Genomic DNA, 17,062 nt, shown 5'->3' with positions numbered 1-17,062 from the left:
ACATAACTTTCATAAGAGTCAGTCTTGCATTGTTTTTGTTACAGGATGTGGTTAAAGTTGCTATTCAAACTGAGGTAGCCTAGCCTTTAAGTGCAACCTCCAACAGATGAATGCAAAGTTACATTTAAAGTCAATTTGAAGTAAATGTCGAATTTACTACTGAATGCATTTCACCTTGACACTGTTTGATCAAACCAGGCACTAATCTGGGAATAGAAAACCATACATGATTTTAGATTAAAAAAAAAAAATTACTATGACTGAAAAATCACATCTCCTATAGGCAACTATAGTTGCCCCTGTAAAGGGGTGTAAACTAACAGGAAATAACTGAGGACATCATCCCACATACAGCTTCTATTTTTGTTCATGCTGTAAGTTTTGACCACTTGCTACTGACACCTTAAATGACATGCATGATGTACGTGACACAAATCGGATTATTATTTTGTTTGGTGGTGACTTCGAAAGGTAGGTTCAAAAAGATCAGCATTTATGATCTATTATGTGAACACCCACACATACTTGAGTATTTTTTTGTGTGTGTGATTTATTGCTTTATATAAAATCATCCTATGTAATGTAAAGAACATTATGTGAAAATATAACCTTGATATCTCTAATTTTGAGTAAAGCCATGTTTAAAATTAAAGTAAAAATCAACGATTAAAGTCAAACTTTTATGCTCCTATCTCATAATAAGCTTAAAATACTTTAATCTGCAGATTTCACAGACAGACTCATATATTGTCTCATTTACTGTAGTGTGTTTAAAGTTAATAACAAAAAAGTTTTATTCTGTAAAAATCTATAGATAGGCCTATATTTCATAGACACAAATATGTACTTGTGTATGGTACTGGATCAGTTATATTTTCATTATAACGCTTACATTTTTAGCACTGGGCAACTGCAAGGGAAAGTGTGAAGATATTCAACTATCCACAATCAGAACTCCTCTGAAATCTGAGGTCTTGCTCCCTTGTTACTTTGAAATAAGCAATAACACCGCTAATAAAACAAACACAGCGAGTTGGAGACACTTATCATCAAGTCTCCTAGAGATCACACAAGATGGGAATATCTTCTTTAATGATCCTAGAGGAGGACGGGTGACTGTTTTTCCCATCCTAGCTGCATTAGGAAACTTCTCCATCATTATTCATAATGTACAGGCCTCAGATTTTGGTTCATACTGTTGTGAGCTCAACCGGGAATGCTGGCGACTGGAGATCACCGAAACAACCCGTCCAGAGAGTAAGAAGAATTATATTAGCTTTACTTTCATTGTAGTATTTGCAAAAAATATTTGCTACAGTGCAAACATCATTGGTTATTAATATGTGCATTTCCTTGCAGAAAATATAGTTTTAAGCCCCTGGGTATACTTTGCGGCTGGAGCTGGATTATTTATTCTGCTTTTTATTGCAACTTACTTGTTTGCAAAGTTGTGGGGTGAGCATTGTTTTTTCTTGTTTTTAATTTATTATTTACTTAATAAAAATAAATAAAAAATAATATATATTATATATATATATATTATGTTTCATCACTGATAGAAAGAATTTTCTTCTGTTGGACAGGAAACTATGTAAATGAATCATCAAAATCGAATTCTGTTATTGGAGTACAGAATGAAGGTGAGCGGTAATACTTTGTCTTGTTTTTACATGTCTGAGCATTTTATTTGATGGATCTCTTTTAAAAACATTCGACACTAGGTAACCACACAGAAGAAAGACCAAATACAGAACGCAGTGAGCACAGAAACCCTAACAACAGGGGTAAGAAATGTCTTTGTTTCTAGCCAGTGGTTTGGTATTTGGTATTCATGGGCTATAAAAATAAAAAAAGAACAATGCGATGAAGAAAATAGTAACACAGGTTTAGCATATTTGTTTTCACGTGCCACATAATATGTTATGTTACACTCCAAAATAGGCTGGGTTATTTTAAATCCAGCGTTGGATCAAAAAGGGATGACCCCCCCCCCCCCCCATGTATTTGGTGCATCCCTTTGTGCCCCCCTAGAAAATTCATGACATAAAACCATCTCATACTAAGAAATTAGGATAAATGTTATTAATGATGCATTAATTTTATAAAATGTCATACAACTGCCCATCTCGTGCCTTCCAAGGAGTTTGAAAACCAGTGAGATAAATGAACCCAAAAATCTTCTTTTGAACTAACAATGGGTTAAAACAACCCAACAATGGGTTTGGTTCGTCCCTTTTGACCCAATGCTACATTAAAGTTTTTAGAGTGTATCTGATCTAATTACATTGATATACGTTTACATGATTAACACAATTTTTGTATGTTTTAACTTGGATAACTCGGTTAGTAAAAAAAATGTTGAAAGATTTGAGATTCTTCACAGTGAAGTATAATAATATATTCTTATATCTCTTATAGTGAGACTTATATCTCATTCTAATTTTATTTCAAAATCAACGTATTTATGTAGGCTATTCATTTTTTTAAGGTCGAGGCAGGGAAAACACAACTGTTTATGGTATGTTTCTTTTTTTACATTTTTTTGTGATGAACACATGTACACTGTAAAAAATATCACTTTAACCTACTGTTTTAAGTTTTGACTTGTGATAAGTTGACATAACTTAGAAAAACAAGTTAAAAATTGTTTAACCATAAATTAAAATAACATAAATATGTTGATCGGACATCATTTTTTACAGTGAGATTGAAGTTTTCATTATTTATAGAATTCTCGTTTTTTTTTCACCATCATGACATAAATGCATTTTTTCACATAAAGAAAATGAAGCACATGCTCCAAATCAAAATCCACAAAGAGGTAATTCATTATTTTTATCTCTTGATTTGCCTCTTGTTTTATTTTCAGTATTTTTAGATTACTTTATTGTATAAGCATTAATCATTTTATGAAATATCAGCTTTTAGAAGAGCTGCTCCTGAGCCACCTACAAGTGAGGCATCAGATCCAAAACCATATTATGGTAAGACTGCACTTTTGCTTGTGGAACTTTAACTGTTGCAAGAGTTGATTAAAATTTTACAAACATATTATCTGTTTGAAATATTTCAGTTAACCAAGAGGAACTTTCCGTTTCAAGCAATGCTGGTAAAAAACGGAAAAAAACTAAACGTAATTGCTTTTCATTGTTTTGGATTATATGACATTTTATGTTTTACTGAACATTTACTGATGACCACTTAATTATTGTTTTTATATAGCAGCTTACCAGTACAAAAATCCAATCTATGGGGATTGAAGTTGATCTACAGGCGGTGGATTGTGTCGACAGAGTCCAGTTTCACAGAATCCACTTAATACATAGATTACAGCATAACATTGCTTTTTGGAAGATCATTGGAAGAATACTATTGATTGGCAGTGATGTTTTTTAAAGGAAATCATTCATATTTGTTATTGCATGTTTTATGGAAAAACTCCACTTGTTAAATGATATGCACAAATCATTAAATGTTTCAACTGCTTTGACTGTTGTTGTCCTGCAATATTTAACTACTAACTTTGCTGAAAACACAAACATTTCAGTAAATAAATAATTTTATAAATGTAATTTTTTTTATTATTTATACATTAAATTATGTATACATCTTCTTTCATTTCTTTTTAAATTAATGTCCTCAATTAAACAAAAAATTAATGATGACCTTGTTTTTGTTTACCCTAGATTAGAGTTAGTTTTCTCAATTCAAATTCTGAATAAATCTAACTATTATAATGTTCTCTTAAATGTGACATTGTTACGTTAAGCATATTTAAATATTTCCTGCATGTTAAAACTAGAAGCTGACCCCAAAATAAGCTCAAAAATGTATCAGGCCGTTTCTTAATAAGAAGGCTGCAGCCTCCGGAGGTCGCATATCCAGGCTGCATGCGTCATCAAGCGTGGATTATTTAAGTTAACTGAGCATTAGATTTTCAAGTCATAAGTATATTACAACAATTTAAGATTAACTAAAAATAATAGTAAACTTTTTAATTATCAATATTCTGAAATATGACGGACTTTATGACGGATGCCGCCTACAAATGCGACCTCCGGAGGATGCAGCCTTCTGATTGAGAAAGGAAGTGATCATTCATCCGATCCAGCAGATGGCGCTAACGTGTTTAAATGACCTACGGACGACAAAAGATTTCAGCTCAGTTAGTGAATTGTTCACACTACAGAAATATTCTATATGCGACACAACAACATATTAAACATTCATTAAAAAAGGTTTGCGTATTCACCTAATGAAAGGTTTTATTATTCATTAAGACGTATTATTCTGAGGAGAATTTAGATCGGAAGAGCTGAACATCTCAGAAAGTGCATGAACGAAATGTCAACGTTTAAGAAGAGAAGAGAATCCGAGGAGGAATATGAATCAAGAAAGCTTCCTATTTACCAGCACAGAGACAAACTCATTCAGGCCGTAAAGAAAAATACATTCCTCGTCGTAACGGGTGAAACCGGCAGCGGTAAAACCACTCAACTGCCACAGTACTTATATAAAGCAGGTATGGATGACTCTTCATCTATTCTGTATTTGGTGATCACCTACCAACTCTGATGTGTACTTCAGCAGATTAAATCCAGTAATCTTGAGTTTTTACCCTCTTCAGACCTTTGCAAGCATGGTAAAATTGGGGTGACTCAACCCAGGAGGGTTGCAGCCATCACTGTAGCCCAAAGGGTGAGTCAAGAGATGGGTGTCAGACTGGGTGAAGAGGTAGGGTACCAGGTGCGCTTTGATGACTGCTCAACAAAGGTAAGAGACAATATTACAACATGTGCATTGAGTAGAATATTATATATACATAATCACATATTCTTGATATTACATCTCGTTTTATTTGTATCAGGACACTATGATTAAATACATGACAGATGGATGTATGCTGAGGGAGATCCTTGCAGACCCCAGTTTAAAACAGTACAGCATTGTGATCCTGGATGAAGCCCATGAAAGGAGTTTGAACACTGTATGTTGACCCTTTGAAATAAATTTGTAGATTTATTTAGAAAATGTTTTGAAACGGTTTCAGTGGTTTTCGAGTGGATCTTGGTTACGTTGTACAGAATGTGTGATCAGTTATGTTATTACCAAGATACTTTGATTTGTTATTTTCATGGTGCTTAAAGATATTTGAAGTCACACTTTTTCAGGCATTAATTATGCTATTATTACCAAAACAAAAATTAAGTTTATACTTTGTTTTAGTGACCGTTTGCGTGTTCCTTTAAAACAACTTAAAAAAAAAGTTTTAATATGTTTTGCAGGATGTTTTACTTGGGCTACTCAAAAAGACTCTGTCAAAGGGGTCCCATGGACGTGAAACACAGCTGAAAGTGGTTGTGATGTCAGCAACATTAGAAACAGAAAAGCTAAGCTCTTTCTACGGGAACTGTCCTGTTTTCACCATTCCTGGGCGCACGTATCCAGTGAAGGACAAGTTCTGCAATCTGATTGGTCCAAAAGACAAAGATAGTTCTGTCTATGTTAAAGAGGTGTGTTGTGACTGTATGCATTTTTGAAAAAATTAAATGAGCTATACTGTAAAATGTCTTACTCCTCTTTACACCCTGTAAATCTGTTATGTTTGTGATGGATAGGTGGTGAAGATGGCTTTAGATGTGCACTCAAATGAAGCAGCTGGAGATATTCTAGTCTTCCTTACTGGTAACCTCAGCATTGATATTTAGGATGAGCTGTACAGTAATACTTCTCAGATCATATAGGTCAGATCATATTCCAAATATTCCTGTTTAGTTTGTAGTTCTGTGCTTGTGTATGAACAGGACAGGTGGAAATCGAGAAAGCCTGTGATCTGCTGTTTGAGAAAGCTGAGATCTTAGACTACCGTTATGATGTCCACGATCGGTCTGTTGAAGGGCTTCTTATTCTGCCTCTGTATGGGTCCATGCCAACAGGTATGAACATTATCTTGAACATGTCTTTAAGGAAATATTCATCCCAAAATTTTGTAAATAAGGTCTTGTTGATCTATATTTCTTAGCCATGAAGCAATCAATAAACATTAGTAATGCTGTAAATATTTTTACAGATCAGCAAAAGCAAATTTTTCAGCCTGCACCGAAAGGTGTGAGGAAATGTGTGGTGGCAACCAACATTGCTGCAACTTCGCTTACGATCAATGGAATCAAGTAGGTGTTAAACATAGCCCAGAAAAAGCCCCACTGAATGATTTATTGTTCTCACAGAGTCGTCTTATGTGACCCAACACATTCTGCACTCTTTTTGTTTTGTTATAGATATATTGTTGACAGTGGATTTGTGAAGCAGTTAAACCACAACTCAAGGGTTGGATTGGATATACTAGAAGTGGTGCCTATTTCAAAGTGAGTGTTAAACTGTGTGTTAAATTTTTTATCTTAAAATGTAATTGTTTTCTATGCTAAAATACGCTCTCCTTTGCTTGATTTATTGTGTTGAGTAGGGCTTGTGTTAATAATGGATTTTTTATAAGTCTGATATCTAAACAGCTTTTCAATGACATTTTTCAATAATTTTAACCCTTTATCTAGGTATAATATACTATATTGACATTTTTAACTTTAAGCAATTAAGCATAGCAATTGCCTAGTTTTGCCATAAGAACAACCTTTATCTTTAATAAGTGCTAATGATGATTTTGTACAGAAGTGAGGCTCAGCAAAGATCCGGACGAGCTGGACGAACTTCGGCAGGGAAATGCTTCAGAATTTACAGCAAAGAATTCTGGGATACATGCATGCCAGAATACACCATTCCAGAGATTCAGCGCACCAGCCTTACATCTGTTATCCTAACACTGAAATGTCTCGGAGTCCATGATGTTATTAGGTATCATCTAATTTTTGGATGTTGCATATTTTTCTACTGTTTTAAATATTTTTCATTGGTCATATGTGAATGCTTCTTGCGTTCTATGCATTTAGATTTCCATATCTTGATTGTCCAGAGGAAAGGTTTATCCTGACCGCTCTAAAGCAACTGTATCAATACGATGCAATTGATAGGTAGGTAATACTAATATCAATATAATACTACTCAACACTTAGGTTAAATGCATTGCTAGAGATTTCTGATGCAGGCGCATTTTCAGAGACATCACTGTAGTCTTGGTACTGCGAATACTGAAACGTTAAATCTTAGTAAATTTATTTTAATTGTGCCGGTTCTTTATTATGTTCATCTTAACTCTTTTGCTAATATTTGTCTTCTGGATGCAGGAGAGGTGAAGTGACTACACTGGGGCGACTGATGGTTGAGTTCCCCCTTCCTCCTAATCTCACTCGTGCACTTCTCAAAGCTGCTGCTCTTGGGTGTGAAGATGTAATGCTGTCTGTGGCTGCCATGCTCTCAGTAGAGAATATCTTCATTCGACCAGGTAACCATGTCTGAAACCTTTACACTCTGTGAAACTCATTACAAATGTTAGTGATGTGTAGTGCAGCAAGTGCACTGGACAACACTTTAGGAAATGTATTAAAGCACAACTGTATCACCTTGTTATAAAATATCATCTCATACTGTAGTATAGTGTTGAATTCTGTGTGCTTTGACTAACAGTTGAGCTGTTTCCGTAGGTAAGACAGAACGACAGAAGGAAGCTGAGATCAGACATAAAGAGATAGCTGCTGGTGCCGGCGGCTCCAATGATTTCCTCATGCTGCTTTATGTTTTTGAGAAGTGCAGGGCGAGGTATGAACAGACACTTATTTAACCAAATGTGACCCTGGACCACAAAAACAGTACATTTTTGGAATTTCCATTGATGTATGGTTTGTTAGGATAGGGCAATATTTGGCTGAGAAACAACTATTTGAAAATCTTGAATCTAAGGGTGCAAAAAAACTAAATATTTAGAAAATCGCTCTTCAAGTTTTCCAAATCAAGTCCTAAGCAACACAATTTACTAATTATAAATACATTTTTATAAATTTATGGTAGTAAATGTACAAAATATGTTCATAGAACATCTTTATTTAATATCCTAATAATTCCAGTCATTTTGACCCATACAATGTATTGTTGGCTATTGCTACAAATATATCTGTGACATGACTGGTTTTGTCGTCTAGGGTCACAAATGTCTAATTAAAGAAATAATTCACCAAAAATTAAAATGTTATCATTATTTATGCAACTTCACCTTGTTCAAAACTCATAAGACTTTTTCATGCACCATAAAAGGAGATATGCTTAGACTCCTTTTATCTGTACAGTGAAAGTGGATAGGGACCAGGGTCTCTCAAGCAACAAAATAATTATACCTTATAAATGTCAATATTTGCACAATATATTCCAAGATTTCTGATTAAATACTCATTGTGTGAAGTAAAGTTTTGCGCATTATTCACTTAAGGGCTTGCCTTGCCCTTATTGCTGTTGTCACCATTCACATTTATTGTATGGGAAGGAATCACCTTGGGCATTCTGCTATAAATGATTCATGTTTTACAGAATTTAAGGAATTCCTACAGTATAACAGTTTAAAGGAAAACACCACCGTTTTTCAATATTTTACTATGTTCTTACCTCAACTTAGACAAATTAATATATGCCTATCTTTTTTCAATGCGTGCACTTAATCTCTGTACAGTGCGTTGCGAATGTGTTAGCATTTAGCCTAGGCCCATTCATTCCTTAGGATCCAAACAGGGATGACTTTAAAAGCCACCAAACACTTCCATGTTTTCCCTATTTTAAGACTGTTACATAAGTAGTTACATGAGTAAGTATGCTGGCCGACTACTAGTCTGACTACTGACTACTCACCCTCTTGCCCAAACTTCCATCAATATTACTGCACCTGAGGTTGAAGTGCTGCAAACTAAGTTCTCTTCCCCCATACAATATAGTTCTCATTTTTATCTGTTAAAAAAATCACCTCATGGAAGTGTTTGGTGGCTTCTAAATTCATGCCTGTTTGGATCCTAAGGAATGAATGGGGCTAGGCTAAATGCTAACACATTCACGATACGCTATACAAAGATTAAGTGCACGCATTGAAAAAAATAGGTATGTATTCATTCATCTAAGTTGAGGTAAGAACATAGTAAAATATTAAAAAACTGTGGTGTTTTCCTTTAACAAAAACTAAATTAATCAGACCATAGAAGACCGATTTATGACTTCTGGGCATATTTGGGGATAGGGGATAAAACCCTTTATATTAAATCACATACACTGATCTTTATTGAGAAGTTCTTTATTGAAAAGACTTTGTCTGGAAGTCTTTGTCTATGGCAATATAGCTATTTATTATTTCTACATTTACAGTGACAATCCATCAGTATGGTGCAAAGAACACTGGATCCATTGGAGAGCGGTCAAGTCAGCCTTCAGTGTTGAGACTCAGCTAAGAGAGATTCTGTTACGTCAAAAGCAGGTAATCCACAGTTCCTCTTTTTATAGTTTTTTTTTACTATTTCATTACCACTTACAACTTGTTTTCTACTGCACATGTAGCAGAAAGATTTTCCACATGAGACGTTTGAGGGCAGTCGGAGCGAGCTGCTGCGACAGTGCCTTTGTTTGGGATACTTCACCAATGTCGCCAGGAGGTGAGGTCATTTATCACTTAAAACAATAGCATTGAGTCACACTGCAGAGAAGCCAGTATTAAAGCTGTTCTGTTTTTTCTCAGATCTGTTGGGAAATCATTCTGCACTATGGATGGACATGGATCCACAGTTCTCATTCATCCTTCATCGTGTGTAAGGAATTATAGGATTATTTTACCCAAAGCTGTATACTGTAGAGCAAGTGGAGCAAAAAATCAGACATTTTATTTAATGAAGCTCTGAAATCCCTTTTGCTGTTAGGTTTAGCTTTCAAAACAGACGTGCACCAAGTTTAAAATTATTTATTTAAAGATGCAGTGTGCACATTTTAGGAGGATCTCTTGGCAGAAGTGCAATATAATACACACAACTATGTTTTCAGTGGTGTATAAAGACCTTACATAATGAACCATTATGTTTTATTACCTTAGAATGAGCCGTTTTTTATACATACACCACGGGTCTCCTTACATGTTTTTACAGTAGCCGTAATTGGACAAACTGCTGTAAAGAGGGCTTAAATCTACACACAGCACCTTTAAAAATGCCGTAGGTTCTTGAATAAACAGTGACCAGAATGTTTTGTTTTGTGTGAACTATTCTTTAAACCACAATACTTTTTAATCCTATTGCGACAATATCATTAAAATATCATAAAAATGATATTGTCACGTTCTTTATTCAGCTGTTTGGTCAAGAATTGCAGTTGGACTGGATCATCTTCCATGATGTGCTGGTCACCTCACGCGTGTATGTCAGGACAGTGTGTCCCATCCGTTATGAATGGGTGCAGGACCTGTTGCCAAAGCTGCATGAAATAGACGTCTATGAGTTGAGTAGTGTGGCGAGAGAGGAAGTAACTGATGAAGAGATGGCCCAGTGGGAAAAGAAAGAGGCAGCAAAACGACAAGCAGGTGTGTTTGATTAGGCTTCATTCATTGTGATATTGTCTGATGAGTGTGTGCTTCATGTTTTGGTAACACATGTTTGTGTTTTAACAGAGGCCTTAGGTGCAGCAGCAAAGAAACTGGAAAAAAGAAATGACGAAAGCTCAATCACTGATGCTCGTGCGCGATTCTTGCAGCGAAAACAGAATCGGCTGCAAGGGAAGGACACGTGAGAGGATGTGAGACCGTCGGATATTCAACACAGATTGTGCAGCTGCTGAATATAGATGTGATTTTTTAATCTTACATTTCTGAACATAATCCCTGGTTACAGCTAAAGCTGGGGGTTTTAGTCCCTGTGGACTTTTGAATATGGCTAAAAAGTCAAGGAAATGAAAGGAATTTTATACTCTTACATATATTTTTAGCCCTTTGTGTAAATAAATTATTTTCTTTATATGCTTGTGTGGTTTTCTTTTGTTTGACATGTAAAATTTCATATAAAACTAGTAAAAAAAGCATAATTCATGTTATGATTAAAAATAACCCAAATAAAAATACTGTAGTATATTGTAGTATTTATTAAATTAATAAATTGTAGTGTGCTGTCATATATACTAAGTATACTATATTATTATGTAGTATTTACTATAATAAATGAATTCATTGTAGTTAATACTCTAGTTTATTATGATTTACTATTAAGATTTAAAAACTACAGCATCTAGTAATTTTACCACAGTTTAAATACTATAGTATATAAAAATATTTTTCAATGTGGAAATAGTTACTAACTACACATGAAAAATACTATAGTATATTTAAATATTTATTAAACTAATAAATTGTAGTATTCTGTCATATATAGTAAGTATACTATATTATTATGTAGTATTTATTACTAGTAAAATAATAAATACTCTAATTTATTATAATTTACTATTACAAACTACAGTATCTAGTAATTTTACTACAGTTTAAATACTATAGTATATTAAAATATTTTCAATGTGGAAATAGTTTTTACTAACTACACATGAAAAATACTGCAGTATATTTAAGTATTTATTAAACTAATAAATTTTTGTATATAGTAAGTATACTTTATTATTATGTAGTTTTTACTATAGTAAATTGTAGTTAATGATTTACTATTAATATTTAAACCTACAGTATCTAGTCATTTTACTACAGTTTAAATACTGTAGTATCCTAAAATATTTTTCAATGTGGAAAATGAAAAATATTACTACATAAGACTTATAATTTCTAATGGGAGATAAATATTTTTGTTAAAATCGTGCCTCGCATAAATTTTAAAGAGCAATACTGAGGGCACCCGGAACTGACGTACACCGAACATGAAGACTTGAATGATGTGGCAAAAATGAAACGATTTATTTCATCTATCCAATGCCATTTACACTAGCACATTTAAATCACATCTAAAATATTAAGAAACCAAACGCCCACATACATCAAATCTCAGCTTCGCGCATCGTCCCCTCGGTTAACAAAATCGCTGAAATCGCAAATGTCCTTCCGCCGCAAAGTCCGCGCTGCTGCTTCCGGATTGTCAGTCTGAGCTGTTTCCGCCGCCATTGCGGGTCTGAGCGAGTACCATCCGTGCAGAGAGGGAAGAAAAAAACAACATCAACCATCTGGCGGATCGGCTTGACACGACGAAATCGAGACACTTGCATTTTCCATCTGATAAAACCGGCAGTCCTGCACTCGGTCTGTTTTAAATCGGGGCTGTCCGTGGAGAGGAGGTCGTCGGTCGCTAAAGCTAGGCAGAAATATTGCGAGGAGTCCGGCCGGGAGGATTGAGAACAGAAAGCCCTAACCATGGCTCAGATCCTGCCTATTCGCTTTCAGGAGCACCTGCAGGTGGGTTTATAATGCATTTTGTTGATATGTGATGCTATTGAAGCGTTAATATTTGTCGAGTCTGCTAAAATAGAGGTGACAGAGCCCATTAGCTTTAGCACTAGCTCAATGAATGACCTCCCATCTATATCTATATGGATGTGTCTTGAAAAATAGTACGCTGCCTACCTAGACAACATTTTTTGAACGGTGTCAATACTGTTAGTCTTTGTAGTCTAAGCGCAAATGTGGTTTTTGATTCAGTGAATGTTAATCGTTTAAGTCGAATGTTCGAGTGCATCTGTGATGCTGTTTAGCCAGGGAACTCAGTAGGGTTTTAAGCATAGCCAGGTGGATGCAGTGATCGGTGAAAGGATTACAGCAAACATCCATACATCCACCCACCAATTCGTTTTGATCTACAATGCCCTGTTAAACAATTTATCTGATGAATTTATTCCCAAATGCGATTGAATACACGATGTACATTTTCATAACCATCCTTTACACGAGCCGTAAAGGTAGATGGTGTGGATTTTTATTGACGTTTATTTAAAAGTGTATTTATTAGTGAACTCGTTAATTGTCATCTACGTGTTTTGCATAATAATAAAGTCTTTTAAAATGTATATTGAACTGACCCGAGTCACCCGACTATATGACTGGAGTTATTACTAGATGTTCTGACAATGCGCATGCGCATGTCGTTGTGGAGGAGCACGGGTTTGTGAGAGACACCTTTGTCGTATTTTTGTCACAAAAAGTCCCATGGACATTAAAATGGTCTTGCGGACGTCATGCTTATGACTTTTAGCCTGTACTGAAACGTAGTTTACATAGGCATGTGAAGCTGTCTAAAAAAAGCACCTGCTGTATGATGCCTAGTGTCTAGAATAGTATGCTAGCTTTTAATACACAACCCTTGCATCCTGTAAACCCCATGAATAGTAGAATGCACCAATAACTGTGCAAATACTGTATGTAACTTTGCTCATCTTCAATGTTTGTCCTCTTCAGCTCCAGAACCTGGGCATAAACCCAGCGAACATTGGGTTCAGCACCCTCACGATGGAGTCGGATAAGTTTATCTGTATCCGGGAAAAGGTGGGCGAGCAGGCCCAGGTGGTGATTATTGACATGAGCGATCCGAATACTCCCATCCGCAGGCCCATCTCTGCAGACAGTGCCATTATGAACCCAGCCAGCAAAGTCATTGCTCTTAAAGGTAAGATGCAGGGTTGTAGGAACCCGTCACAATTTAGGAAAGGTTCTTGAACATGTAATGATAATTTGTGGGAACTCACTTACTCTTTACTGTACAATTCAGTGAGGTTCATATCCTGCAACCCCCTCCCACTCCCCATATATATCATGACTGCAATTAATTTCTCATTAAGTTTAGTATCAGTAGTGTACTACTATTGTGTTGTCAAAAGATAAAATTATATATAAAACAATTTTTTTCAACAAATTTCTGTTGATATTCTAAGTCATCTCTGTCTTGTTACGTAGTAAAGCTTCTTTCTGTAATTTGTTTGGATAAGAATAGCCTTTAAAATGCTTATTGGAAATGTTTTGCCGTCATAAATGCTTTGTCTGTTCTTGCTTGTTTTTGTTCTTTATTTTTTTGTTTCTTACTGCTTTCTTATGTTTGCAGACGGTGAGTTCAAATTCATCTATTCTGAGTTGTGGGATTATAAATGTGAAATGTGGGGTTAATCTGAATGCCTTTGATGTTGAATGATACAGATGTAGGTTAGGTTATACGGAGGGGGTCGGGATAATGTAACATGCATGTGATGTAGCAACACCCGTTTTTGGTGATTTATTTTTTTTCATTATTTACTGTCCCTCATCCCAGATGTATATGACTTCCTTTCTTCAGTTAAACACCAATAAATTAATGTATATATTATATTTATAATGCCGTCATGTTATCTTCTTATAAAGGGGTCAATTTGTTGAAGCTCTAGAAAGCATATACATCCATCATCAAGTAATACAAATGGCGCAAATGGCTTAATAAATGTCTTCCGAAGCGAAAGGACACATTTGTGAGAGAAAATGATAAATATTTTGATCTTATTTAGTGAACGTCATGTATTCATGGCAACATGGAGATCATTGCATCAAGTTTGAATATGGCGGCACATCAATAAACTTGATTCATGCACGTGATGGATGTATGAAAGGAAGTCATTATACATCTGGGATGGCATGAGAGTAAATTATGAAAGAATTTTCATATTTGGGTGAACTATCCCATGAACTATTCCTTTAGATTATTGTTGTTGTTTTTATTTAAAATAACAATATTCAACTTTTTAAAATATTTTTATTTTTACTTTAGTTTTGTAGCTTTTTGTCAATGCAGTGCAAAGGTCTACCATATACAAGTGCAATAAACTTAAGCTATTTGTACAGTAGTTTTTTATCTAGATAGTTGCCTTGAAGTTGAATATAGCTTTGAAATTAGTGAAAGCATAAATAAATTGGTCTTAATTTTGACTTGTAGCTGGAGATAGTAGAGTCATTTTACCTTATGTTACAGTTGTCTTTGAAATAAAAAATATTTTAGCTGCTTTTCCACCGCCGTGCCAAATCGCTTTCGTTGTGTAGTCGTTTCATTTTTTGCAAATTTGTCCAAGCAAGCATGGATATGGTTTAATTTTCCACTTTAGGGCTGATAATAACATCTTTGAATTGTAATTCGATGTAATACGACGTAAATAGCGAGTGTGTTTTTGAGGATGATTCTTTATTATTTGGTGTAAGGGCTCCTTTTTACCAGCTTTGGAACCATTTAGCACGACTGTAGAAAAGTGCGTTTAGTGTAAATGGTTATCATAATAACTGGCCCTTGTTTGTAAAATGTCTATCAGTTTACAAAAGGATTGCGTGGGGATTTTTCTTCTGAAAATCCAACATAATTTACTATTTATTATAAAAAAGCACTAACTATGGTTTACAAATATTAGCTTGGAATAAGGAAGCTATAGTGTGGCCCCAGAAATATTTAGATGTATTTATAATGCATGAATATAATATCATTAGCTACAAAATAGCCTTTTTCAAAGATTTCATTGTCTACTTAAGCATATCTTCTTATGAAATGTTTTGCTTGAAAAGTAGGGTAACTGTATATTTATTAAAAAGAAAAAAATATTTATACATCTTTTAACTAGTTAAAGGCTAGATAAAACTCATAATTAAAGAGGTGTGATCGCAGATGATAGTAACAGTTTTTATTCGTTTTTCTTTAAAGATTTTTGTTTTTAGTAATACATTTATTTACATTTCTGGCATTTTGACTTGGATATTAATGTATTATTATTATTATTATTATTAATAAAGTTAATCGTATTAGTGTTAAAACTACAAAAAATATTTTTAACAGTAGCTACATGCGAATCAAAACTCTGCCTGATGTTTGTAAATGTTTGCAGTGTTTGTCTTGTTGTACTGGTTTCTTTTGCTTTGTAACTGCTTTGTCATATTGTTTATATTTCTTTAATTACTGTACAGTTACAATATAACATACGCATCATGTTGTTAGCTTACGCTTGATGTCTGTATGTTAACAAAAGAACCATTCAAATAGTACACCTTAAATCTGACAATTTTATTCAAATGACATCTGTTCCTGAATTTCAGCTGCAAAAACCCTTCAGATTTTCAACATTGAGATGAAGAGTAAGATGAAGGCCCACACCATGACCGAAGATGTTACATTTTGGAAGTGGATCTCTCTCAATACCGTAGCACTTGTGACGGACAATGCCGTCTATCACTGGAGTATGGAAGGAGACTCGCAGCCTATCAAAGTCTTTGACCGACATTCAAGTTTAGCGGGCTGTCAGATTATTAACTACCGCACTGACGCCAAACAGAAATGGTTGCTTCTAATTGGAATTTCAGCACAGGTACAAAAATTCGTATTGATATTATTATGATTTTATGAAGTCGTACTGTGTCCTGCATATTACTGCTGTGCTTTTTTTTAACCCGTCGTAACCTTTTCTTTTAGCAAAACCGTGTTGTGGGTGCAATGCAGCTTTACTCAGTGGACAGAAAGGTGTCACAGCCAATTGAAGGCCACGCTGCTGGGTTTGCACAGTTTAAAATGGAGGGGAATGCAGAGGAATCCACACTTTTTTGCTTTGCTGTTCGGGGACAAGCTGGAGGAAAGGTCTGATTATATTGTCAAATAACCAAAATCTTGATTGTTTTTGCAATGCAATAATAGTCATTTAAAATTGCTTTTATTTTGTTTTTATTTTAGTTGCACATTATAGAGGTTGGGACACCTCCATCAGGTAATCAGCCTTTTCCAAAGAAAGCAGTGGACGTATTCTTCCCTCCAGAAGCCCAGAATGACTTCCCAGTTGCTATGCAGGTATTTATATTTTGTATTTATAGCATTTGTTTGATGAGGCATTTACGTTTTGAAAAACAATTTTGCCGTTGTATTCATTGAGATTAAACTGTACAATGTTGTTTTTCTTACGGCATCAACTGGTTTCGCTTTACGACCCAGATTTTACATTGGACATCAAATGACGATGATTAAATGTAAAGTCGGCACACCAAAGCTCCAAATGTATCAATATTTATTTAATTAAAAGACTTTGCGTTATATAAATTTCATACGTTTGAAATTTAATTAATGAAATACATTTTGATTGTTCGAGCTTTGGTGTACCGACTTTACATTTAATCATCTTACTTGGT

General features: G+C 34.8%; 3 protein-coding genes across 8 annotated transcripts in view; all 3 read left to right on the top strand.

Moving 5' to 3' along the window:
- Positions 1-3,493, top strand: LOC135770471 (uncharacterized). Of its 3 annotated transcripts, none has more exons than XM_065280159.2 (10): positions 1-471; positions 901-1,257; positions 1,360-1,455; positions 1,584-1,640; positions 1,722-1,784; positions 2,489-2,518; positions 2,783-2,821; positions 2,922-2,984; positions 3,074-3,109; positions 3,223-3,493. In XM_065280159.2, the coding sequence occupies exons 1-10, from the start codon at positions 408-410 to the stop codon at positions 3,258-3,260; spliced, it is 843 nt and encodes a 280-aa protein (XP_065136231.1). In that variant the 5' UTR covers positions 1-407; the 3' UTR covers positions 3,261-3,493. The 3 variants fall into 3 exon arrangements, with proteins under 3 accessions (XP_065136231.1, XP_065136230.1, XP_065136229.1); XM_065280158.2 differs by having other exon boundaries at positions 3-471; positions 3,074-3,133; positions 3,226-3,493; XM_065280157.2 differs by having other exon boundaries at positions 7-471; positions 3,074-3,133; positions 3,223-3,492.
- Positions 3,494-4,008: 515 nt separating this feature from the next.
- Positions 4,009-10,921, top strand: dhx40 (DEAH (Asp-Glu-Ala-His) box polypeptide 40). Its single transcript, XM_065281418.2, has 17 exons — positions 4,009-4,522; positions 4,628-4,773; positions 4,868-4,987; positions 5,286-5,513; positions 5,619-5,685; positions 5,805-5,936; positions 6,071-6,170; positions 6,279-6,365; positions 6,667-6,849; positions 6,945-7,025; positions 7,239-7,396; positions 7,596-7,710; positions 9,292-9,400; positions 9,481-9,575; positions 9,659-9,728; positions 10,261-10,489; positions 10,577-10,921. The coding sequence occupies exons 1-17, from the start codon at positions 4,336-4,338 to the stop codon at positions 10,693-10,695; spliced, it is 2,226 nt and encodes a 741-aa protein (XP_065137490.1). The 5' UTR covers positions 4,009-4,335; the 3' UTR covers positions 10,696-10,921.
- Positions 10,922-11,835: 914 nt separating this feature from the next.
- cltcb (clathrin, heavy chain b (Hc)) overlaps positions 11,836-17,062 on the top strand; it is a 28,371-nt gene continuing 23,144 nt past the window's right edge. For 2 of the 4 annotated variants that reach the window (XM_065281415.2, XM_065281416.1), the window contains exons 1-5: positions 11,837-12,352; positions 13,349-13,556; positions 15,986-16,254; positions 16,359-16,520; positions 16,614-16,727. In XM_065281415.2, the coding sequence (XP_065137487.1) occupies positions 12,311-12,352; positions 13,349-13,556; positions 15,986-16,254; positions 16,359-16,520; positions 16,614-16,727 (795 nt within the window). In that variant the 5' untranslated portion in view covers positions 11,837-12,310. Of the gene's footprint in view, positions 12,353-13,348; positions 13,557-15,985; positions 16,255-16,358; positions 16,521-16,613; positions 16,728-17,062 lie in introns of all 4 variants that reach the window. The other 2 variants (XM_065281414.1, XM_065281417.2) reach the window with 2 other exon arrangements.

Source organism: Paramisgurnus dabryanus, chromosome 8, assembly GCF_030506205.2.
Source record: "Paramisgurnus dabryanus chromosome 8, PD_genome_1.1, whole genome shotgun sequence".
Taxonomy (NCBI): Eukaryota; Metazoa; Chordata; class Actinopteri; order Cypriniformes; family Cobitidae; genus Paramisgurnus; species Paramisgurnus dabryanus.
Note: the sequence above shows the minus strand (reverse complement) of the source record. Positions and strands in the feature narration are given on the sequence as shown.

What these genes read in the sequence shown, in the direction of transcription:
- LOC135770471 (XM_065280157.2), top strand. Translation starts at nt 408, where the DNA reads ATGACATGCATGATGTACGTGACACAAATCGGATTATTATTTTGTTTG. An exon ending in CTTGTTTGCAAAGTTGTGGG is followed by an intron (nt 1,456 to 1,583) that starts GTGAGCATTGTT and finishes TCTGTTGGACAG; the next exon opens with GAAACTATGTAAATGAATCA. An exon ending in TATTGGAGTACAGAATGAAG is followed by an intron (nt 1,641 to 1,721) that starts GTGAGCGGTAAT and finishes ATTCGACACTAG; the next exon opens with GTAACCACACAGAAGAAAGA.
- dhx40 (XM_065281418.2), top strand. Translation starts at nt 4,336, where the DNA reads ATGAACGAAATGTCAACGTTTAAGAAGAGAAGAGAATCCGAGGAGGAA. An exon ending in ACAGTACTTATATAAAGCAG is followed by an intron (nt 4,523 to 4,627) that starts GTATGGATGACT and finishes TACCCTCTTCAG; the next exon opens with ACCTTTGCAAGCATGGTAAA. An exon ending in TATTCTAGTCTTCCTTACTG is followed by an intron (nt 5,686 to 5,804) that starts GTAACCTCAGCA and finishes GTGTATGAACAG; the next exon opens with GACAGGTGGAAATCGAGAAA.